The sequence below is a fragment of the Alternaria atra genome (assembly GCF_907166805.1).
Source record: "Alternaria atra isolate CS162 genome assembly, contig: 28, whole genome shotgun sequence".
In the NCBI taxonomy this organism is placed as follows: domain Eukaryota; kingdom Fungi; phylum Ascomycota; class Dothideomycetes; order Pleosporales; family Pleosporaceae; genus Alternaria; species Alternaria atra.
In genome coordinates this window covers 2,846,065-2,869,189 of record NW_025091326.1, presented here as the reverse complement: position 1 = coordinate 2,869,189, position 23,125 = coordinate 2,846,065, and the positions used below count along the sequence as shown (strand labels likewise).

The 23,125-nt window shown below is 51.0% G+C and overlaps 11 protein-coding genes across 11 annotated transcripts; 4 read left to right on the top strand and 7 right to left on the bottom strand.

Moving 5' to 3' along the window:
- Positions 1-1,962: 1,962 nt before the first annotated feature.
- ALTATR162_LOCUS7949 (uncharacterized protein) lies at positions 1,963-2,715 on the bottom strand (the record flags this gene model as incomplete). The annotated part of the gene is made up of 1 exon (XM_043315577.1): positions 1,963-2,715. One exon carries the CDS (start codon positions 2,713-2,715, stop codon positions 1,963-1,965), a length of 753 nt encoding a protein of 250 aa, XP_043171512.1.
- Positions 2,716-3,772: 1,057 nt separating this feature from the next.
- On the bottom strand, positions 3,773-6,310 carry ALTATR162_LOCUS7948 (uncharacterized protein; the record flags this gene model as incomplete). The annotated part of the gene is made up of 2 exons (XM_043315576.1): positions 3,773-6,189; positions 6,235-6,310. The coding sequence occupies 2 exons, from the start codon at positions 6,308-6,310 to the stop codon at positions 3,773-3,775; spliced, it is 2,493 nt and encodes an 830-aa protein (XP_043171511.1).
- Positions 6,311-7,706: 1,396 nt separating this feature from the next.
- ALTATR162_LOCUS7947 (uncharacterized protein) lies at positions 7,707-8,588 on the top strand (the record flags this gene model as incomplete). Its single annotated transcript, XM_043315575.1, has 2 exons — positions 7,707-7,854; positions 7,903-8,588. The coding sequence occupies 2 exons, from the start codon at positions 7,707-7,709 to the stop codon at positions 8,586-8,588; spliced, it is 834 nt and encodes a 277-aa protein (XP_043171510.1).
- Positions 8,589-8,769: 181 nt separating this feature from the next.
- On the bottom strand, positions 8,770-9,923 carry ALTATR162_LOCUS7946 (uncharacterized protein; the record flags this gene model as incomplete). The annotated part of the gene is made up of 4 exons (XM_043315574.1): positions 8,770-9,222; positions 9,277-9,570; positions 9,622-9,838; positions 9,892-9,923. The coding sequence occupies 4 exons, from the start codon at positions 9,921-9,923 to the stop codon at positions 8,770-8,772; spliced, it is 996 nt and encodes a 331-aa protein (XP_043171509.1).
- Positions 9,924-11,429: 1,506 nt separating this feature from the next.
- Positions 11,430-12,715, top strand: ALTATR162_LOCUS7945 (uncharacterized protein; the record flags this gene model as incomplete). Its single annotated transcript, XM_043315573.1, has 5 exons — positions 11,430-11,548; positions 11,605-11,758; positions 11,811-11,896; positions 11,965-12,401; positions 12,486-12,715. 5 exons carry the CDS (start codon positions 11,430-11,432, stop codon positions 12,713-12,715), a joined length of 1,026 nt encoding a protein of 341 aa, XP_043171508.1.
- A 348-nt stretch (positions 12,716-13,063) lies between these two features.
- On the bottom strand, positions 13,064-13,660 carry ALTATR162_LOCUS7944 (uncharacterized protein; the record flags this gene model as incomplete). The annotated part of the gene is made up of 2 exons (XM_043315572.1): positions 13,064-13,459; positions 13,523-13,660. 2 exons carry the CDS (start codon positions 13,658-13,660, stop codon positions 13,064-13,066), a joined length of 534 nt encoding a protein of 177 aa, XP_043171507.1.
- A 214-nt stretch (positions 13,661-13,874) lies between these two features.
- On the top strand, positions 13,875-15,387 carry ALTATR162_LOCUS7943 (uncharacterized protein; the record flags this gene model as incomplete). The annotated part of the gene is made up of 3 exons (XM_043315571.1): positions 13,875-14,118; positions 14,169-14,393; positions 14,444-15,387. The coding sequence occupies 3 exons, from the start codon at positions 13,875-13,877 to the stop codon at positions 15,385-15,387; spliced, it is 1,413 nt and encodes a 470-aa protein (XP_043171506.1).
- Positions 15,388-15,819: 432 nt separating this feature from the next.
- On the top strand, positions 15,820-16,896 carry ALTATR162_LOCUS7942 (uncharacterized protein; the record flags this gene model as incomplete). The annotated part of the gene is made up of 2 exons (XM_043315570.1): positions 15,820-16,374; positions 16,459-16,896. The coding sequence occupies 2 exons, from the start codon at positions 15,820-15,822 to the stop codon at positions 16,894-16,896; spliced, it is 993 nt and encodes a 330-aa protein (XP_043171505.1).
- A 154-nt stretch (positions 16,897-17,050) lies between these two features.
- On the bottom strand, positions 17,051-18,511 carry ALTATR162_LOCUS7941 (uncharacterized protein; the record flags this gene model as incomplete). The annotated part of the gene is made up of 3 exons (XM_043315569.1): positions 17,051-17,204; positions 17,265-18,129; positions 18,190-18,511. 3 exons carry the CDS (start codon positions 18,509-18,511, stop codon positions 17,051-17,053), a joined length of 1,341 nt encoding a protein of 446 aa, XP_043171504.1.
- A 652-nt stretch (positions 18,512-19,163) lies between these two features.
- On the bottom strand, positions 19,164-19,854 carry ALTATR162_LOCUS7940 (uncharacterized protein; the record flags this gene model as incomplete). The annotated part of the gene is made up of 2 exons (XM_043315568.1): positions 19,164-19,726; positions 19,806-19,854. 2 exons carry the CDS (start codon positions 19,852-19,854, stop codon positions 19,164-19,166), a joined length of 612 nt encoding a protein of 203 aa, XP_043171503.1.
- A 533-nt stretch (positions 19,855-20,387) lies between these two features.
- ALTATR162_LOCUS7939 (uncharacterized protein) lies at positions 20,388-22,927 on the bottom strand (the record flags this gene model as incomplete). The annotated part of the gene is made up of 3 exons (XM_043315567.1): positions 20,388-20,477; positions 20,534-22,785; positions 22,879-22,927. 3 exons carry the CDS (start codon positions 22,925-22,927, stop codon positions 20,388-20,390), a joined length of 2,391 nt encoding a protein of 796 aa, XP_043171502.1.
- Between the last annotated feature and the right edge of the window lie 198 nt (positions 22,928-23,125).

The window sequence follows — 23,125 nt, the reverse complement described above, 5'->3', positions numbered from 1 at the left end:
GCCGCTGGGGATGTATGATGTGGGCTTCGAGAGTACTGTTAAGGTAAGAGGAGATTATGCGGAAGAATCGCGGCTCGGCGCTTGTCCGGCGGTATGTATTCCATCGTGTCTCGCATTTGAAGGATTATTGCGCATGAGATATCATCATGTAACTGAATATCTTCAACAACGAAAACGAAAAACAGACGTGTATGAAGTTAGCGGCGTGCTGCTCCGCGAGCCATGATGCTGTTTTTCTGATCATCAGCGTCCTTCCCGTGTGGCTGATGTGTCTCGCATCTATTCATTCGCACCTGACTTTTTGTACACCTACCCTATCAACAGATACTCATGCTCTTCAATCACTGGGCATTACTAGCTCGATATTTAACTCCACCTCTGCATCTTAACGTCTAAACTCAATAGCCCATCCGCAACCTCATCCGCATCCCCATTACCCTTCACATGACCATACGCAACAATCGGCGACCCCCAGCCCACCTAACGCCACCCGTCTCCACAGCCCTGGTTAAGCGCCCACACCACCCCTGTATCATCCCTGCTCACACCACTTCGCCCATCTCATTCGCCAACTGGTATACCGAGCTAGGAGAAGCGGGAAGGTTACGCAGCCTTGGGAAATATTGGGCCTGAGCTTTCTTTGCTTCTTTTGCGCCAACAGTCATACGCGGTAAACGGGTAACTTCCGTCCTTTTACTCTCCCTTCTGCAATGTTGAGGCGGGCATGAAGGAGAGCCGTGGGATTCGTCGGCCAGGACGCATGCAAACTCAATTGCACGCCTGAAAGAAACAAAAGAAAAAACGGTTGGAAGGATATGGCCTGTTTTCACGAAAGGTGGCTAACGTCTAATGGAGGTTGATTGGACAGACTAAGCGCATATAGATTGCCGTGCGTTATCTGGGGAAATATTGGCTTCTTACGGCGGGTATGCGTGTCCGCGTCACAAGGCGGTCTGAGAGTTCAGCAAATGGGCAGACAAAGAGAACGGAGGGGGAGGCTTGTCTGTTGATATTCTTCTCACCGGCGTGACCGAGCGGTGTGTGGTTCTATGTGTAGGGATGCTGTGTAGTATACCCACCCTAGTCAGTACACCAAAATAATCGAGATCAACATGTGCAGAGAAACATAGTTTGGATAGTAGGTATCATGTTTCATTTCTCTCTTTCTTTCTCTGGCTAGCACTGGTAGACTCGAAACCTGGATGTAAGTGGAGAACCACCGCCATCTGACCTCGTTAGCTTGCCCAAGTGAATAAGTCACGGCGGCAAGGGCTATTGTTCTCGTGTCTTTTGCCGCTCAACCTATCACCACAAGGCGCGTCCCAGATGCCCACTTCCAATACCAGAAAAACCTGCACGCTGCAAGATCTTTGCCGCCCAGCACACACCCACATTGTGTGCGCGCGCGTCGCCCTCGTCCCATATCTCAAGTAAATCGAAGAGGTAATCTCCGTTCTTGCTTTTCGCTTAGCCAATCAAACAGCGCCGGCGCATTCCCGCCCGCTATATATTGGTATCCGCTAGTAAAATGTGGTAAAATGTAATGGTGAATCCCAACGCCGAAGACATGTTTTCCGCCGTGACAAGGTCATGAGAGAGAAGTGACGTGGCCATAACGTCGCATCTCTATTGATGTGGGGTAGTAAACATAAGAAAAGTGGGAGATGTAGAAGCCAGGAGGTGTGATGAGGTTGTCATGTCGTGTTGTGTTTGATGATGTATGAAGATAATGTTGCGATCGGATCGCCTGGACCCGAGTAATTAGTTGAAGTGGCCGGGTTTGGATAGTGTAAGTCGTGTATAATGTAAAATGGTAGACGTTGACCGAATGAGAATTCAAGTGTCATGGTTAGGCGCCAGTTGCAGAGCTTGAAGGGGTATCGTGGAGTCGCACACGGGACGGCTGCCTATGCTCGAGCCAGGCAATCCAGAAGCGGTGGTTTGCGTAACAATCGCGCATCACTACTCGACCTTCCTCCTCTTGCCGCGGGGTGCGGGGTCGATTTGCGGAAACTGTGGAGCTTTCGCATCGACTGGTGTGCGACTATATGTCACTGTCCGTGTAACAACTTCGCGCACACTAACGCGCCTTGAGCGGCCAGTCTTCTTATCCGCATCCCAGGTTTTGGGTGATGAGACTGCAGAAAATGGTGATTGGATGGACTTTGCACTTGCTGGTGACCTTACTGTAGCGGGCGAATAGGGTGATTGTGGGATGTAAAGGCGGGGTGTCCGTGCAGAATGGGGCCGTGTGAAAGGTGATGGTGGTGGGATAGTGACGGTTTGGACCTTGGTTGGAGGTGCAGACATTGGCGGATCATCCTTGGTGGTGTCGCATCTGCTGCAGCTGCTTGATCTTGAAGTTGCTGGCGAGTCCTTGTCCTTAGCCTTGTCTACTGGGGCTGATGTTGATGTGAAGGACGCAGTTGAGGCCGACGATGTTACTGAGGTGGGGCGACTGTCACCAAAGACGAACCTGGAGCTAGTACCGGTGGACATTGGGCTTGAGAGAACAGGTGACAGGTTCTTGAGAAATTCCAGATAGGCTGTTGGTGGTGTGATCGGTGTCTTGAGATCTGAGTCCTCCCGTTTGATGTTGGCAAAGATGGGAGTTGTTGCAGAGGTAATCATGGGCGACCTGAGCTCTGAGGGGTATGTGGCAGACATAGGTGTCTTGAGAGTAGATAGCGTCGGTTTGGAGTCGGTGGCAGCCATGGTGTTGAATATACCGTTGTGTTGAGCGAATGACTTGGATACTTGTCGGTACTACTGCGAGCTGTGCTATACCTTCGTCCACAGCAAAGTGGAAAAGTAGGAGAGCGAGGCAGGCAGACAGGTACCTTTTGGCGCCTGGGGAAGAGAGTGTTTATTGTATGTACTATGACACTAGCTTGGCGCGGATGCGCTGTTGTTGTTGGCTGCTGTATGGGTCGTATCCGGTTATTTTTGGGCGAGAGGAGTCCCAGCGTTCTCTAAGCGCCGAGGACTAGGATATGCAGGCCCCGTGCACTGACGAACACCTCCACAGGGATTCGATTCGCTGCCCAACGCTGAAACAAGATGTGTGATTTGTTCGGCCCCTGCAGGTCTCGAGACTCTGACCGGCCTGAAGGCGCGCCTGATTCGCCGCGTAACCTTCGGGTGTGTGATGTGCGTGGTCGATGTGCGGGAAGCAAGCTCGTAATCTGAAGCTGAACGTGGCGACCTGGTAGTTTGCCCGGTAAGAGGATCTGAGACGAGCTGATGAGACGTTGGCGTCAGAATAAGGCGAAGTAGCAAGCAAGTCAATGTGTCTCATGAACGAATGTTGCTGGAAATAGATCGAAGCTATGTGCAAGCTGTCATCTCATCTCGTGGGAGCATTAGACGATTTTATGTCTTGCTTGCAGCCGCTGTATATCTCTGCGCTGCTTCGGAGGGCGCGCGCGCTTCCGTCTCATGCCATCTGCCACCAGTTTTACGTACCAGACACCTGACTCTGGTTCGCCGTTGAAACACCACTACCAGCGCTTACATATGAGCCTTCCCGTGAGTTGCGTATGCCTATCACGTTGCCTAAATCAACGTCTCGACTGCTTCGTGGCCATGTATTCGGCGACCCGCCCGTCTAATCTCTGTTACACTGTACATAGCTACTCAACCAATTACCATCTCCTGCTGCATGCTATCTGAAGCCACGCGCGAACGCTGCGACCGTGTGGTCTGGAGGTATACTCAGCTATGCCGCGTTCCAACAAGGGCCGTAAGTTAATCCTCGGGCCGCCTGGGCGGCTTAACCTACGAGGGACTGCAGGTGACTGTTCTGGTGTATCTCATCCTCTCTAATAGGGCTTACTGCATCGCCGACCGTAATGGTGGGGTTCTGCCGAAGAGGGGACGACACCTCGTCCCAGGGTAGATGGCAGGTATGCTCTCCGAAGTAGACGCGACCATCAAATCGACGTGTTTTGGAAAGCGTTACAAACGGTTCTTGGTTCCTTTCGGCGGTTTGTTGATCAATGCAAACCATTTGACATCTACGGCACGCTCCTAGCATCTCAAAGTACTGCTGGCCAATCTGGAGGTAGCGCCAGTCGTCCTCCGCATACGGGTCTTCCAGCCCAGGCGGGTACGCTGGGTTCTCCGCAACCACGATGTTGGCTCTGAATACCTCTGCTTGCGCCGCCTTACCGCCCTCTGCTTTGATCAATTCATTCAGGCGGTTGAGGCTTGATCGCGATATAGTAAGGATGGGACTCTCATTTGCTAGCAAGATTGGCTTCGAAACGCACGCGCCGGGCGTAATTGGAACCGTTTCTGGAAAGGCGCCGGGTACTCGCATAGCGCCCGCTTTCTGGTACTTCTGCAGATGCGCTTTTGAGTGTCTTGAGATGGCGCTCCCGTTGCTGACAGCTGGAAAGCGCGCAAGGTGACAAGCCACCCCGAGAGCTCGCGTAAAGAATGACGATATATCGCTCGATCTATACGTCTTTGCCTCAATAGAATCTCCGCAGACCTTAGCCCTCGCGTCTTTATATACACTTCCGTCTGTGAACATTCGTGGATCCGCAGAGAGAGGCACGGTGATCTCATGCGTGTCGGTCATATCCTGAAGAGCGCCTACCAAACTCACACGTAGCAACCCTTTGTCGAGATCGATACTGGGGCGTATGAGAGCCATCTTTGGGTAACGTTTTTGGCTCAGTGCGGCTCCAGTGCCTTGATGGACCAAACACCACTCACGATCCCACGCAAGACCCTCTGGGCGCACCTCCCATGCTTTGCCCGGCGGTACGCTGAACCCCGCGCAGCTCTTGATAGGGTAGACAGATAGGCTTTCCACGTGCAAGCGAGACTCCGTTGGTGGCTCTACAGCGGCAGACATTATTGGCGATGTGTCCACTGGCTGGCATTCTTGGACGAAGAATTCGCGTACGAAGCCAACAAACTTGTCCACATCCGATAGGGTACTCATGGCTCCAAAGCTGACGCGTATCATGCCCGTCGGCTTCGCACGCATGACATCGTTATCGTTACCGCACCGTTGCCCGGCAGAAAAGTTCTCTCGCATTTCCCAGGGTGCCAATCCTAGCGATGAGGCAACACCACCAGGATTGCAAAGCCCGCCGGTTCTGAGTTGGATGTTCTTAACTGCAGCCAACTTCTCCACCTCTGCATTACTTACCCAGCCACCGCATTGATTGCGAAGATTGAATGCAATAACCGGGCCCTGAGTAAGCGAATCCCCATACGTAGAAGCCGGGTCTTTGTAGACGTGGCAGACGTCTATACCATTCCCGTGCTGTAATGCCGAAAGTCCTTCATATAGGTTTCTGGCGAGAAATGTAGTGTGCCTCGAGATTCGATCCAATGAGGTGTAGAGCTCCTGATGAACGGCCATCGCGCTGTCAAGCGCCATGATGTTGTGTATCGGAAGAGTACCGTCTTCCAATCTCTCGTGCAATGAGTCCGCCTTCTTCGCGTGCCATTGCTCTTTCAAGCAAACGACCATCTCAACAGTGCCACCACCAAAGTAGCGTCGCTTGTCAAATGCCGATGCTGATGCTTGCCTAACTATTAGGGCGCCTAGATCGGGGAAGCCAAACATCTTGTAAAGGCTCAGTACCGTAAAGTCGGGGGCCTCATCAGGATTCCCAAGGTCAAGAGGTGACGTTGAGACAAGCGCCGCAGCATCCAACAGGGTGTACACATCCTTTCTTTTTCCCGTACGTATACGGTGTGTCCAATCCAACGGCAGGCGACGTCCGTTCATGTTGGACTGCGCTGGGTATGCAAAGAGCTGTGCCGATCCAACTTCAATGTCTTGACCGTCAATCCAGTCATTGACCTCGTTATCCGAAGCGAAGCATCGGTGCTCCTTCGCTGCCTCGCGCACGCCTATCAGGCTTGTATGCGCATCCCTGTGATAACCATACCAGAATCCTTGGTCTTGATCCCGAAATGCATCCGTGACCAACTTTATCCCGGCAGTAGCGTTGGCTACAAACACCACGTCAAATTCCTGGGGATCGGCGTTGAACATTTGTAAGAGGCGTAATCTTACATCTTCGATTCGTCGTGTCGTCAGTTGGGAGGCATTGGAGGCGGAATGAGGATTCCCGTAGAGGTTCGCGATCATATCAGCAGAGAAGCGTTCGATCAACGATTTGGAGTAAAGCGTGGTGCCGGCATGATCTAGGTAGGTCGTATCTATTGAGTAAGCACACATCAGGACCAGAGGCTCTACAAACTTACCCTGCAGCATAGGATACTCCTTGGCGCGAAGCTCTTCGATCGCATTGTTGTAGCTAAGGTATGTTGCCTCCTCCATAGTGCCTGGTGTGTTTCGTCGCATATGACAGGCAAGTCTACTCACCCGTAGTCACTTGGATTTGGGAAAGAAAGGGAAGAGTTTGCGAAGAAACCCATTTGATTGTAGGTAAGCGTCGTGTTTGCGAGAGTGGGGGACATGCGATGGCGAATGGTGGAGTCGTGACTTGGACCCTGCCCAGGAGATACGCGGGCGGTCCCGATCGCTCGGAGAACGCCATCACATAATCCATCAACCCGCGACAACGAGCGTTCGCTACTAACGTCTCATTGTTCTCCTTCACTCCCAGCAGAGTTACGACCTCGGATATTCAACATAGGAAGCAACCCGGGTTGCGTGCCTGCAAAGTGAACATATCTGGGGCAACGCGACGGCTGCATACGCCTACTACATGCCACCATCGGAACCATTGCATACCAATATAAAAAGCCAAGCTAGTTTAAGTGTCGCACGAACATAAATAAGACAGCAAAACCAGTGCTTCAGCATATCGATGAAAACCGACATGAGATTCGAAGCGGCAAGGTGCCTGATTCATCTGCGCCATCGGTATATGGACATTGAGCCATCCCCTCAAGGCTTCATGGCAATTGCCCGTCCACGGGTGTCTTCGGGCCGAATAAGAAGACTAAAAAAACTCACGAACTTAGTGGGGAGATCTTGAAGACTGTGACATGATCAATCTCAAAGAGGCTCTGGTCATCACTGATAGCGACATATAATTCTACTGGCCTTGCTGCAGCAGAAGCTTCCAGGTAATCCTTGAGCCTCTCTCAATATCGAAAATCATACGACAGACATGCATCGGTGTTCAAGATGAGAGCGTATCACCTTGGCACAAGGCATACTTACTTCAACTCAAACTCTCCAGCATGCACGAGGGACGATCTCACCGGTTTGAGGCTGCGGCTGAACTTCTATACGACCCACGATACTATTTTCAATTTTCTGTAGCGAACTACGCGTCGAATAATTGGCCCTTTCGATTTTGGCCCCCAGGTACGCTTCGCTTGTTTCCTCGCATTTTTCGCATACTCTAATGATTCACCAATAGCCATCTTGTGGCGTTTTACACATCATCTCAGTGGCGTACCAGAGTAAGGCCTATTGGACGAGTTCTAGGAATAACGGCATGTTGCGAAGAATTCTAATACACAACCGTAGCAGTGGAGATGAAAAGGCTGACTCCCGTGATCGTGGAAGGCTGTCAGGAAGGCTGTCGGGTAGGCTGTTTTTTGTTGTATCCTCAGTGGCATAATGGTATAAAGTCTGGCGTTGCTGAGGGGAGGGCTGAACGAAAACATCTTTCTGTTTCACCAGTAGATCTCAGCAGACATCTTACTCACGAACGCTTGACACTCGTTTTTCAAAGACGTTCCATATACTCCTAGCAACCATGCTTACCCGCTCTTTAATGCTACTGAGCGCCTTCGGGTACTCCGTACTCGCTGCTCAAAAAGCGGGACCTCTGAAGGCAGGATCTGGCGTTTCGCCTCGTCAGCTCGAGGAGTGCAACACACCCGGGTGGATTCCAGTGTGTCCTGGTAAGTCTTCCCCTCCAGTTGAACCATACACCAGACTAACACAACCAGGCGATCTTCCGTGCATCCCACCTTCGGGTACATGCTGCACAGGCGACTACTACCACCTCCCAGGCGAGGAGTGCCCTGATGGATACTCTGAAGTCCCTCGCATCGATCAATCCAACCCCCCTTCTGCTTCCATCACACCAGCACCCTCCGCAAGCTCGATCCCAGACCCAACCTTCGTCGACTATCAATGGTACACCTACTCGTACACATACACCTACTACTATTATTACTACTATTACTTCGACTTCTCATACGAGATTACCTCCACCGAGACAACCTTCTACACAGCCTTCTCGTTCACTGCTACGGACGAGGTGGCCGCGAACTCTGTGTTTGAGTCTGTCACTGCTGCGATAGTTGATGCTGTACCTACACAATCGGAGACGCCTACGCTTGGTTCTGTTCCAGCTTCCACTGCAACCTTGGAACCGGCATCCACACCATTGGTCACGCCGTCATCGACAAGGGTGATCACATCTTCAAGGATCACATCTTCAAGATTGTCGACGTCCTCGGAGGATGCTACACCAACTGTTGAAGATACCTCGTCTAGTTCCACTCCAACACAGTTCACTGGAGCTGCTGCCAGCCTTCGTGCTGGAAGTGTTACAGTTCCTGGTAGTGTCTTCGCATTCACGCTTGGAGCATTCATCCTGACTCCGGGTATGCTGATGCTTCTGCTCTGAATGTAATACCGCGAGCTAGCCGTGACATGGGAATGTGGCTACATGTTGCGCGGAACCTTGGGAAAGAGAGTGGTTGTAATTGTGAGATGCGTCCATTTTCCTCCTTTTGATTTCGATTTGTCTAGTTGTTCGTATGGAGGAGATAATGTCTAGATTCAGGGTGAGGGTTGCTGGTAGAAAATTAAAAACCCTGTTCATATTCCCCAAACTCTTTCGCGGTTTTGTTGCTGCATCTTGCTCGATGCGAAATCTTCCTGGGTATCCGGCGCGGCAGCAACTCTTCATCGGGAATCCGCTCAAAGTCTATCCTTGTTTCCATGGTCTTCGTAATACCATCGTCTTTCAAAATGGACTCTTCGCTTGTATTGCTTCTTCCTCCGCACAAAATTTTCTGTTTTGCCACCGGGCTACGCCCACCGTACGTGAGAAGCTCGGTTTGACCACTGGATCTTGTGCGACTGTGAGAACTCCAGTTATTGGAGGCCGATTCACTGCCTATTGTACGAGTGTAGCCGATTCCATACGCCTTCGGTTGACTGAATGAAAGTGGTGTGTTCCTGAGGAGTGGTCGTATGGCCGGGACCGAGGCGGATATGATTGCTACGTTGACTTCGATCTGTGATAATAGTAGAATCTGCAGACTAGTTAATATCCGGCGAAGTGGAACTACCCTTGAAGATCGACTCACGAAGATTGAGTCGTACGATATATCTTTGGTGACATTGTACAGCCAGAGCGCATATATTCTCACGATTGAAGCAATGACGGCCATGCCACCAACACCAAAGATACCGAAGAGAGCCCACCGTCTTCTCGGATCTAGTTGCAACTTCCAAAAAGCTTTGAACGGCAAGAGAAAGATCGTGATGTCTGTGAGGACATTTATGGCCCCGAGCGCGAAATAGGTAGCTCGCAGGTTGTTGCAACCCTTGGGAAACGTTGGTGACCATGCTTGCGAAGGCTTCGGCCTACATTCGAAAGCCTGTTAAGGTTGTTATCCTTAGGAACTGAAAGAGAGTAACGGAAGGCTTACATTGACGAAAAGGACTACAATCGTGTAGATTGTCACAAATGCAGCTACAAACCACACTTTGTATCGGAATTCTAGCTTCTCAAAGAGGCGATGGTACAATGCCAGGATGCTAGCCTTGACGAAGAACAACGCTAAAGGATACACCAACTGGTAGAAATAGAAGTGCTTCAGGGTTGGGATTCTCATCGAAGGTACATCCAAGTACTCCAGATGTTGTCTGTTACTGTTAGTCGCAACTTCACTCCCGTGTGGCATATTGTTGATGCATACCCTGTGCCCCAGCTGATATGATAACCATTCATGATTGCCATACCAATTGTGACAAAAAGGGCAGCAACCATGAAGTAATCGTCGAGCCCAACATTGCGGACGCGAAAAAGGCGGCAGTAAAGCCTACAAGATAGTCAACGAACAATACCTTGACATATACAAATATGGTATGTACTTGCCTAAGAGCCACGGCAACAGTCGAAAGCAGAATCAGAATTCCAGTGGTGATCAGGAACATGGGCTGTCTAGAATCATGATCTGCACTGAAATTGGGCCCGATCATGGTCACATAGAGCAGAGAGCGCCGTTCGAATATGAGGCGAGTGACATAAACCTCAGTATGGACGAGAGCCAGCACGCCCTCAGCCGCACGTGTAGGTAGAACGCCTTGTTATACATCCTATCCATTAATATCATCGCAAACATCGTAATGTAGCTCGTGGCCGATCAGAAATGGTCATCCTCCAGTTCTGTTGCAGTCATGGACCATCATCAGTCTTTAACCACCGGCGAATATCAGGGAGGATTTGAATCCATGTCGATACGTCGGGTTCGAGACGCGCATCGCTAACGGGACACCAGAGACGAGTACGCAACAACAACTTCTGGAATGGCAATTTGCGTCCTTCCCATGGTCGAATAATCGTGCTAGGGGATGTCAGTATGTCACGCATTAAGTATCTCTCCCGAAGAATCTTGACCACCCGCTGCAGCTGAGCAATCTTACCTACCCCTGCTAGCGGTCTGACCACCTCCACGCCCGGCAAGCCGCAACGATCTATCAAATAAGATCGCTGACAACGCGGTAGCGAGCCATCTTTGTGTGAGCCCCCGAACTTCTTCCGGGACCCGCGGGCCTCTCGTCCCGCAATGTAGGGTTCTTAGGACGGGCTATCCTCAGAGGCGTAGGTAATATCAGGGTTAGGACGCAGGCACAGGATACAAGTATCCGTGGCTAGGTTGCATTGCATGAAAATGTTCAACGGAGCACCTAGCCAAGGAATGAAGCTCGGATAACGAAACGAGGACATTGACAATGTGTATGCAGCGTGTAATGAGATTACGCCCTGTCGAGCGAACGCTTCCCATAATAAGGTCGTTTGCAGAGCAATTAGCGACTTGAGTTCATATAACTAGACAACTCACAACCTGAGACAGTTGGTCACGGCCATTGTGGCACTCGAAATGCTGGTCTCCCCTGCATCAGGGATAGATCATCGGTAAATGTATCTACCATACTCAACAATGTCTTCAATGCAACCGCCGGTAAAGGTCCAAAAAGGCCTTAAAGCGATCTGACTGTACAACGCAAGATCGGCAGTCGGCAGCCAGCGCGCGCAGCTTTCTTATAAGATAGACGAATGGCATCAGTTACTAAAGGTCATCAGCTACTTCAGGAGCCTACTTCGTTGTGGGTGTACGAGAAAGCTCTTCAGTACTGCAGAACCATCTAAGGGAAATCTTCTCGAAGGGATTGCCACGTGTGACAAAACCTTTTGTTGTCTAAGTTCCAAACCCGTAGCGCCTACTCGATCTCGATGCGTCTTCTCGAACTCCTCCCTGTCGGCTTAGGCTTGGCACAATGGTCAGCAGCTGCAGCATTACCTCCAACCACTGAATTGGGAACATGCAAGAATCCTCCCAAGAGGGTAGAATGGTGAGGCGATCGAAAGCTTACTAAATCTGAATGCTTCACTGATGCGTAGAACATAGGAGACAGTTGTCAGTGCCACAGAAGAAATCTTACATCGATGCCGTCCTTTGCTTGTCACATAGGAAGGCCAAATCCGGTATCGCAGGTGCCGTGAACCGATTCGATGATCACCAAGGTGTCCACATGCTTCAGAAGCCCCAGATCCACTGGGTGGTATGTCAAGCTCTCTTGATCCAGCCTCATTTTCGCGTGCTTACAGCCTCAGGGTCATTTCCTCTTATGGCACCGTTACTTTGTTGCAACCTATGAAAAGGCACTGAGAGACGAATGCGGATACACCGGAGGCCAACCGTAAGTCGTCTCAACTCCTATATTCCCTTCTCTTGACACCGAATGCCCATGAGCTAAACTGTACGCAGATACTGGGACTGGTCCTTGGATGCTGAACCGCAAAATGAACAGTCTCATCGTGCCTTTCATTCCGAGATCTTCCAACCTGACACAGGGTTCGGTGGTAACGGCTATCCCGTCCAAGCTACTCCAGAACAGAATCGCTTGAACATTACAGGGAATACTGGTGGAGGCTGTGTTATGAATGGGCCATTCGCCCCTCCTCATTTTACCGTGAATCTGCCCACTCCACACTGCTTGAAACGAGACTTTGTTCCGTGGATCATCAACCGATTCGCAGATAGCAAACTGGTTGAAGAAGTGTTGGCACAACCGGACTACACCAGCATAGCAAGAACAGTGGAGAAGAAGCAAAGCTTTGATCCCCCAAACATTCATGCTAGCGGCCACTTCGGTGTTGGTGGCATCCTGGGTACCATGGGAAACGCAGCGGAGAGCCCTGGTGGTGAGCGCTTTCTTCTCATCTCCTCTGATTCTCGCCCATCTGCCACGATGAAACGGCGTTCTAATACAAGCTAACACCCGACAGATCCACTCTTCTACCTCCACCATGGAAACATTGACCGCATCTTTTGGGAATGGCAACAGAAAGATCTGGAGACACGTCTGAATCAAGTGGGTGGTCCCATCACACCCTTTGATTATAGCGGCAAGAACGTTACATTAGACTTCACCATCAACATCGGGGCGCTAGCGGGCAATGCCACACTCAAGGACCTGCTAAATACCAAAGGCGGGACGCTCTGCTACACTTATTAGATACCGTTGATAGATTTTCTCAAAAGCTTGAGACTATGGTAGATATCTTTTGACCCTGTGCATTGGTATGTTGTGGCTTTTCGTAAACGTCTGTCGTCTCCCCGCAGTCTTCTGCACGTGGAGATGTAAACCTCGTTGGGCCGGTTCTCGATCCTCCATCGAAGCTCATAGTATGTGCACAAAGTACAGATGGTCCTTCAACTACGTACGTCTTTTCAGACGTAGCAGGGTATCCCTCCAGTCTCTTGTGTAAACCAGATCGGCTGGGCGCCAGACTCTAGGTGTGAACTGAGTGCTCACGGTTCGATATCGATGTCTCTATCAATTACGCAAGTTCCGAAAGCCGTCCTATAGCGTGTTCTGATCAGCTTCCCGAGCCTGCTTCTCAGCCATCTTCGTCGCTTTCGCCGACCTCTCTTCCCTCAACGTGGTGAAAACCCAGAACCACGCAAATACTTCTATGAACCCCCACGTGAATATAAAGCTGTTGTTCAGACTAGCGCCAGCGCTCATTCTGTATTCCATGCCCCTCGGTGCAAACATGCCTCCCTCCTTGAACATGTACGAGTATGCGGTAAGACCGAAGAGGAAGAGGAGACGCACGGGTGCCTGGAGGCCCCAGAATTGATCGAAAACGTCTTCGTGAAGAGAGAGGGCCGTGAGGTCGGTGAGGCCGATGAAAGCGAAAAGGACGGCTAGGAAGGCTGTTGCTGCGGAGGGTTTGTTGAAGTCACGGGGCGTTGGCTGATATGTGTTAGTGGGTTCAGGGAGGATATGGATGTAAGGAGAGAGACTGGGAATACTTACAAGTTGCATTGATTCTCCTAGCAGGAGGATGACACCTTGGTTCGATATCAAGGCGGGATTCTTGAGCAGGACAACTGCGAGTGTAAGGTGGAACAGTGCGATACTGCGTACTAAGGTGTTTGCTGATATCATCGCCATGTTTGTGGATTGTGAAGTGCAATTGAGGAAGCTATCGATGTATTTTTAAGACGGTTGTGGCTATGACGATGTATTAGGGGTGCGCGTCGCGTGGTGTTTTCGGACCAAACTCCTAAATCCGTCCGCGTCTGGTGCCAAGACCGACATCTACCTCGATGATACGGCTCTACCTTGCACTACGTTCCTTTTCCACCTCTGACCTCCTGTATTGATCATGGAGAAGTCAGAAGACCTCCCTGTCAGCGAGAAGCACGCGCATATACTGCGCCGTCGTTCCTCGAGACGGCGCATGTGCGGCGCTTATGACGTTATCTTCTTCGTAGTCCTCTTCCTTATCGCGTCAACCATATGGTTCTCAGAGATCCGGACATTGTTCTCAGGCCAAAAGCATACATGTGGAAAGCCAATAACAGTTGAAGAAAGAGCTGTGAAGATACTGCAGGAGAATCCACTTATCGGTCAGCCGTATGAATGTGACATGAAGGGCCAATTGCTGACTACCCAAGAGATGGCCATAATGATCTCATGATTTTCATTCGAGGCACATACAAAAATCACATCTACAACGAGTCCGGCAGTGACTTTGCAGACAAATTCGAGAACGGCGGGCTAGCGCAGCACGTCGATATCCCTCGCCTTCAAAAGGGCCTGCAAGGCGGTGCGTTCTGGAGCGCATTCTGGCTTTGTCCACTAGGCGATGAGACGAACTTTGCGGATGACAGATATTATGATAGTAAGCCAACACGAAGCAACAAACGAAAATTATGGTATTAATGTGTACAGTCGTCAAGGCAACGCTCGGCCAGCTAGATCTCTTCAACCGTCTAGGTCAAAACTATCCGAAGTACTTCACTCCGCCTAGAAACAGTGCAGAGGCCATCAAAGCCTTCGAGAATGGCGGTTTCATTGCCCCAGCGGCTATCGAAGGTCTGCACCAAATCGGCAACTCGGTCTCTACGCTGCGACTTTACTACCAACTTGGAGTCAGATACGCGACTTTGACATGGAACTGCCATAACAAGTATGCTGATGCAGCAATTGAGACTGGATCCGACTTCAGCGCGCACATCGCAAAACCTTATTGGAAAGGACTTAGTCCAGCAGGTCGTGACCTCATCAAGGAGATGAATCGCCTAGGAATGTTGGTGGATCTTGCGCACGTTAGTCAAGACACTATGCGCGATGTGCTGGTCGGTCGAGGTGACGAAAATTGGACTGGTAGCATCGCGCCCCCAATCTTCAGCCACAGCTCCGCATACGCAATCTGCCCGCATCCGCGAAACGTACCCGATGACATCCTTCACCTCGTCAAGCAGCGTAATTCTGTTGTCATGGTCAACTTTAACCCAAATTTCGTATCCTGCAAGGCCTCGGAAACGCCAAACTCCTTCCCAGACTTTGTTCCAGAGAACAACACACTGGCGCATGTAGTCCGTCACATCAGACATATTGGAGAACTAATTGGTTATGATCACGTTGGTATTGGTACAGACTATGATGGTATCGAGAAGACGCCCGAGGGATTGGAGGATGTATCAAAGTTCCCCGACCTTATTGCTGAATTGCTGAGACAGGGCATAAGCGATGAAGATGCTGCAAAGATTGCAGGACGAAACCTTCTTCGAGTCTGGGGTGAGGCTGATAAAGTGGCGAAAGAATTGCAGAAGACAACACTGCCACTGGAGGATGATGTGCAGAACCAGTGGGCGTATCAGCAGATGTTGTAATAACCACCCTAATACGATGCCCGACCCGAGGCAAAGGAGTGACATAGCAAACATGCGATGAACTACGACACCGAGATTATCCGTAACAATACGATTGAGTTTACGCTGTAAGCACGTGTTTGCATGATGAGATAACGGTGAGTGGCTGAACTCCACCTTACCAATAACATCACACCACCTCTCTGCAGCCCAGGCCTTGGCAACGTACTATAACATCCAGTTCCAAGACTCACGTACAGAAGGCGTGTATATAACATCGAACGATCAGATCGCAGGCTCTTTTTCTTCTCACAATCACAGTTCTACAACCTTTTCAAATTTCACTATCCTCACCACCTAATCTGTCACAACTCTATCACTTAGGCCTACCCACTAACACCTCCTTCCACAGTACCCATACCCGAAAAAAACAAAAACCAAGAAACAGCAACAATGACAACCCCCAAACTTAAAACCACAATCGCAATCCTCGGCTGCGGAGACGTCGGCTCAACCCTAGCCTACACCCTAATCCTCCAACCCATCTGCTCGGAAGTAATCCTCGTCGACCTCAAAGCCTCCCTCTTGGAAGCCCAAGTTCGCGACCTAAATGATGCAACCTACCGCGGCGGCTCTGGCGTAAAAGTCCGAGCAGGCACGCACAAAGACGCCGGCCAGGCCGACATTGTCGTCATCACCGCAGGCGCGAAACAAAAGTCCGGAGAATCACGCCTCTCGCTGTTATCCCGGAATTTGCACATTCTGGAGAGTATCTTTGGAGCCATGGCGCCGATTAGTCCGCATACGATCCTGCTACTTGTGGCGAACCCAGTGGACATATTGACGTATTTTGCAAGGAGGTTATCAGGGCTGCCAGAGAGTCAGGTGTTGGGGACGGGGACAAGTTTGGACTCTGCGAGGCTGAGGGGTGTGTTGGCGGACAAGGCGGAGGTGGCGCCAAATAGTATCGATGCATATGTGCTTGGGGAGCATGGCGATAGTCAGTTTGTACGTGAAACCTAAACCCTCTTGCGACGAAGCATTTTGGCCTGAGGGAAAAGAACTCGCTGACCTAGGAAACCTACACAACAGATCGCGTGGTCAAGCGCTACTATCGGCACAACACCACTCGCCCTTGCTCTCCCACCAAACACGCTAACTTCGGAGTTCAAGAACCAAATCTCGTCTCATACTCGCGGAGCAGCTGGTGCCATCATTGCGGCTAAAGGCTGCACTGCGTACGGTATAGGAAATATTGCAGCTAGTATCTGCAAGTACATATTGTTCGACTCACGATCCGTTCGACCCTTGTCCTTCTATCAACCTGAGTTGGGCTGCTGTTTGTCAATGCCAGCAGTGGTGGGCCGAAAGGGTATTATCAAATCGATGCCTATTCAGCTCGACGAAGAAGAGAGAGCGCAGTTGGAGGCTTGCGCCAAGGGACTGAGGGGCGTGATTGAGGGCGCGGAGAAGGAGTTGAGCGCTGATCGCGAGCTGGAGAAGGCTTTGGCAAGCGACAAGGGAACTTGAAAAATATTTTTGTATGGGAAGAGTTAGTGGCTGATGTACCACAGATTTGTGTCACTGCTTGAGCAGCTACTCAGAAGTATCCTTGATTGGCATAATACATTATGGCTTGAACGTCTTGATGCCCTCATGCAAGCAGGTCGTTGTTTAAGGCTCTTTACTCCACTGCCAACTTGATCTTCACGATCAATCCGAAGATACCTCCGACCTCGTAGGATGCACGAACCGCTACATTCCTGCTGTACATGTCGACGTATGCCGTTCTGGTCCTTTTGAGTGGATCGCGTTTGGATAGAAGGGTGACATCACGGCTAGTGAGACGAGGGTCAGTATAGTGTTTGTTCGACATGTAGATGGGGTAATCGACTTACATTTCCGTGCTGTACTTGGCGAAGAATATGCGAATGGCTTTATCATCTGCATCGGCAGCGAGGTTGGAGAGGATCAGGCGAGCTGGCAGGCGCTTGTTCTCCTCGATCTTGTGGTACCTCTTTTCCTCCTCCAAGACATACTTGATGGTGGCCTCAAGCTTCTCGTTCTCTTTCTTCACCATCTCAGCTTTTTCGTCCTTGGCCTCCTGTTCATCCATGCTGTTACTGAACGGTTGTGTGAACCGACCCTTAGCACCTTCACTCTCAACGTCCCGGCTCTCCAATCTCAAGGCGACAGCAGATGATATATATGCCGGCTTGAGCATACCAGCTACATCTTTTTGAGGACTTGGTGTTATGCTGACAACAGATTTACTCTTGGCAATATACGGGAAGTCTCCAGAGGCTGTGCCGAAGGGTGGTGTAAACATAGTCGCTAGCTTGGCATGGAGGAACTCGAGATCGTCGTTCTCGTCTTCGGAATGGCCTGTACCATAAGTTTGGTCCTGCTCACTGAGGATATCAAGTGCAGCTTTCGAATCCTCGAAGACTTCGCTCTCATTGCTGTCGATGCCTAGACGCTTAGCCAAGGCCGATAATTCGCCTTCCTCATACACGTTGAGGCCTGCAGATATAGCTTTTGGGTCGTTCCTCTGCCTAACAGCGTTGCCTTTTAATGACGACCAGTGGTTTTTCAGACCGGCTAACATTCGCGCCAGATCATCGTTGTCATCGAGTTCTTCCTGGACTCCGCTGCCAGAATGCTTTTGCTTTGGCGAATTCAACTCCGCGATCATCATCTTGGAGTCGTCTGCACAGTCCGACACATAGCCACCGCGCAACTGAACCTGTATCCCTGATATTTCTAGGTGCAAATTAGCTAGACTAAACCGAGTGATGGCATAATGCATATATGTATGCTTACCTGAAAGTCCCATAGTAGAGGCGACCACTGTCAAGTAGTCGCTGGTAGTACCTTTGTTGTTCTGCTCGACCTGTTCGAGCTCGACACAATCGTCACCAGAGCCACTGCCCTGCGATGACTCCGGCTTGGCTGTAACAAAAAGCTCGTGTGCAGACTTGGATGTCGATGGGGTGGGTACTGGTCTCAACAGTCTTTGTTGCAGCTTCTGTAGCTCCTGATTTCGTCGCTCACTTGCTTTGAATAGAACGTCAGTTATGCTGGCGAATTGTCTACTGAGCAGACCATTGGCTGAGTTCGCAGTGGTTCGGTCTCGGTGTTCCATCCCGTTTGCGTTTTGTCTGCGTCCAAAAGCGGAGGATGCCTGGCGCCGCGTCATGGCTGGTTGTTGCTACTGCTTTTCCTTAGAGAAAGTATCGGAGCTCAGTAGTCGCGGCTTCCTCTTGTCCAGTGTGGTTCCTTTGGTGAGCGGTGAGAAGGTGCGATCGTCGGCGAATCTATTAATCGATGAAGTGAGCAACAACAGCAGTCCATTAGTATGCCCTGCCCGAGATGAGTCCCCGTCCGGGTGCCATATATGGAAAAGAGAAGTTCTGGAAGTGGTAGGGCATGCGAATGAGGTTGATTGGAGAGGGTGAGGTCGGCAGGCACAGGTTTGTTGTTGTTGGTGAGTTGTGCCAAACAGGAAGGCGCTACCAAGCCGAACTTACACCGTCGACCCCATCTGAGATGAGTTCAGATGGTAGCAGTAAACAGAAGGGTAAAATGATTGTGAAGAGATACAGGCAAAGTACTTCAAGTGATATGTACCTCATTGTTCCTATAAACTCGTTCGGTATACCACAAACGAATCCCAGCTCCTAACAACTACACACGATAGAAGTGGAACAAGAGTTGAAAGTATACTCGACCTGAACCTCATTCCCTTGGAAAGCGAATCCACTGCCGCAGACTCACTCAACCGTAGAAGTTACAGCCTACTGCTTCTTCTTCCCCACGCCCTTCTTCTCCTCAGCCTGGCGCTCAAACTCCTCGATCTCCTTCTCCTCAGCCCTCTTAGCATACCATTGCCCAGCCTGCAACACTAGCACACCCACCAGTACGAGCGCCAGAATCGTGTTGCTTGCCGCAAAAACTCTCAACGTGTCCTCCCTCGAGATGTAGTCGGCCATGTCCTCGTCGGTAATCTCACCCGGAGCAGCCTTGTTCACGTCTCCGTAGATGCCTGCCGTCACGACCCTGAAGCCCTTGACGATGTTGGTCAGGTATACGGTAATACCGGCCATGTAGAGAACAAGCGACGCGCCATCGAAGAGCATGTTGGCCTGGTTCGGCTTGAAGAGCTTGATGAGGAAGCCGAGGAGACCGGTGCCGATGGCTAGGTTGAGGATGCGCGACACGATGGGAGGAGAGGCATAGAGGAACTTGATGTGTGATTCAAGGATGTCGAAGTAGGCGGATCGGTCGGTGGGCATGGTCCATAAGACGTTGTAGTCATATGGGAGTTGCGCAAACATGATACCGAGGAAAAAACATGTTGCTACAGGTTCGTCAGCAGGAGCATTGGACAATTGAGCTTTGCGGAAGTGGGCTGAGACAGCATGGAGGGGCATACTTACGTCCTACAACCATGAATTGCGCAAAGTTGTTTGCTGCGCCTTGGGTCATGTTGAAGAATGCTACAAAGTGCGAACCCTTGTGAAATTTGCGATTGATAGGAGGATCACAGTGAGATGCGAACAGCTGGCGCAAGCTTATCTGTCGGTTTCTGCCGCGTCGCGAGATTCGCAGTTGGAAGTAACCTCTTTAAGAAGGTAGAACCGTGGACGAGTGCTCGTAGCGAAATCTCACCACATCAGTAATCAGATAAATGGTGATATGTTGTGAAAGAGTGCACAGTGAAACAGGGCTGGGAGACATGAGCTCTCCCACTTTTCGGTAGCGACCCCGCGAGGGTTCACCACGCACCGATGATGCTTGCCTGCAGATGGGTGGCTTGGCATGTGACAGCGATTCACGACTCACGCGACATCCAGTGAACGATTGTCAAAGAAGCATTTGTTCATCATTGCTTCATTGAAATTTCTATGCGAAGCTGCAAGCAAAGTAGACGCGCGCTAAACGTCGTTCGGATATCCAACGCCTCGATACGCCGTAAACAGGAACATCTACATCCTCTGCCACCGTTACATTCCCATGCTCTAGAAATCGTTATCAGCGTCCATATCCTCGTCCTCCAGACCAGCTTCGATGAAGACAAGTCTTGTGCCTTCACCAGTTGTTTGCCAGACCTATTGAGAAGCGTTAGCACGGTGCACATACTCAAACATTTGACCATGGTACTTACGTCAAGCAAGGAGTATTCGTCGATAGCCTGCTCGAACTGGTCGGCTGTGAAACCCTTGGCCAAGACTCTTTCCCTGACCCTGCGGAGATCAAGTTCGCCCCTTGTGCCGTCACCAACAGCAGCAGCACCGCTAGCCTCCATGGACTTGATGAGGTGATAGATTTTACTGCTTGGAGTGTGATCGATCCCGCGGTTCTCATCAGCATACAGACTGGCCTTGCTGACTTCGGTAAGGCGGAGAGCCTCATCGACGTCTTCAGAGATGACTTGTTCGGCAAACCGCAAACGAGCCAAAGCCTGTGCAAGACGGAGTACACCAAGTAGTGTACGAGGCGATGTGTGGGTAAAGGCCTTCTTGTTGCCATCATCGCGCTTCTGTTGTTGACGCATGCGTACGTAGGCGCCAACCATGTAATCTGACACGTCCTTTGGTACTGTTGGTCGGTATGATCGCGCGCGAGCAACCCATTGTCGGACTTCGGCAGGGCTGAAGATGATGCCACCAGGGGCTTCAGGGTGAGCATTGTGCATGTGCACGTGAGTAACGTGACGGGCTAGCTCTTCATCAGAGTCCCGCGCAGGGGTGTCGAGGATAAGGAACAGGACGTCGAAACGAGATAGGAGCGCAGCGGGAAGGTTGATGTTCTCGATCGGTGAGAGACGAGGATTGTAGCGGCCGTACAGCGGGTTAGCAGCCGCGAGGATCGATGTGCGGGCGTTTAAAGTGGTTGTAATACCAGCCTTGCTGATAGAGATTGTTTGTTGTTCCATGACTTCGTGGATTGCTGTTCGGTCACTGTCGTCCATCTTGTCGAACTCATCAATACAGCACATGCCGTTGTCAGCAAGCACAAGAGCTCCTCCTTCAAGGACCATTTCATCTGTGACAGGGTCACGCATGACCGCAGCAGTGAGACCAACACCACTGCTACCGCGACCAGTCGTGTAGACACCACGAGGTGCTACTTTGGTAATGTACTTGAGCAATTGAGATTTGGCCACACCAGGGTCACCCATCAAGCATACGTTGATATCACCACGAATGCGCATGCCGTCACCAACCTCCTTAGTGACACCGCCAATGAGCTGAAGGAGCAGTGCCTTCTTGACGTCGACGTGACCGAAGATTTCAGGTGCGATGGACCGCGATAGGTACTCGTACAGCTGGCCAGTCCGCTCAAGTTCGTTCATCCTTCGAAGAGTCGGTTGAGCAAGCACAATGTCGTCGTAGGCCTTCTTGTGTTGCATAACGTATTGCGCTTCGAGATATGTGTCGGTGAGAAGACCGGCTCGGATTGCCTTGAAGCCAGTGTAGGGTGTGGGTAGAAAGATACCAGCGCAATCGATGACATCTCCGGGGTTGATCTGTCTGACGAGCGCGCCATGGCAGTGAATGGTCAGCTGTCTGGGAATGTGACCAACAGGTACTTGATCAGCCATCTCCTGGATCTTGACTTCTTGGAACGGAAGAAATTTGGAAGCGCGAGTAGAAAGGAAGAGCTGGCCTTTAGTCTTGTTGCTCTTACAATCGTCGGACGGGCACTCAACAAGCGGCGTGAACTGTTTGGTAGTGACGGGCTGGAAAACTTCGCTTCCACAGCGATCGCAAGAGTAGGCGTTGACCTGCACAGCAGGCTTGACGTCTGACACTCTGGTTGCAATACCGCGAACTGTGATGAGGTGACCCAAGTGCTCTCCCCGGACATTGCGGACTGCTAGCGCCTTAGTGCTACGCTGGCTGCTGGAACCAGCTGGTATCCTGGGCCTGAAGTTGAGGGTGTATCGTCTAGTCAACGCAGGGGGAAACATGGTTTCGGGCGCAGCCTGTGCGGAATCGTCGACTCCCTGCATCTCTTGCTGTCTTTCATTGCGCTTCGAACGCTGCGTCATGATCACGTCCAAAACATCGTCTTTGAAGTCTAGTTCTCTAGTCGGTGGAGGCAGGCACTTGTCGACTGCTCGCGAGAAGATGTCGATGTAATGGTGCGCATTGCGCTCGATTGACTCGACCAGCCTGTAGTTGTGCTCGTCGTCTGATGTCGCCTTCTCGTATGCCTCGACGTCGTTCAGATCTATTTGGATCTCGTCGCGCACGCGATTCGCTACGTCTTGTAGTTGGTCCATGTACTTGAGCTTCGACTTGCTGCGGGATTGCGCTCCGTTTGGCGCGGGATCGTCCGAGTCGTCGACCATGTCATACTCCTCTTCGCCATCGCCATTGATATTGAGGCCCTCGAGCTGGTCGGCAGCATCTGTAGAGGCAGATTTGTAGTTTTGAGGAAATCAACAAAGGCCGCTGTTGGCTGTTAGCTGGAGTTTTGGATATTTTGCCCGTGCACACAAACCCTCCTGCTCGTCGTAGTTGACTGGCGCACTCGTAGTAAGGAGCGCCATTCTATCTGGGGTGTGGTTGTGAAAGTAAGCGTCTAGGGTGGATGGAGTGATGCAGCGGGGAGGGATGCGCGGTAGCAAAATTGGGGCTGGTCTGGTCGCGTATAGCTCTGAGGCGCGTCGACCCGCGTTTCCAGGGCACTCGAGCGATTGGACCGCCGCTTTCTGCCACCGCTTTAGGCCATCGGCGCCGACGACCTC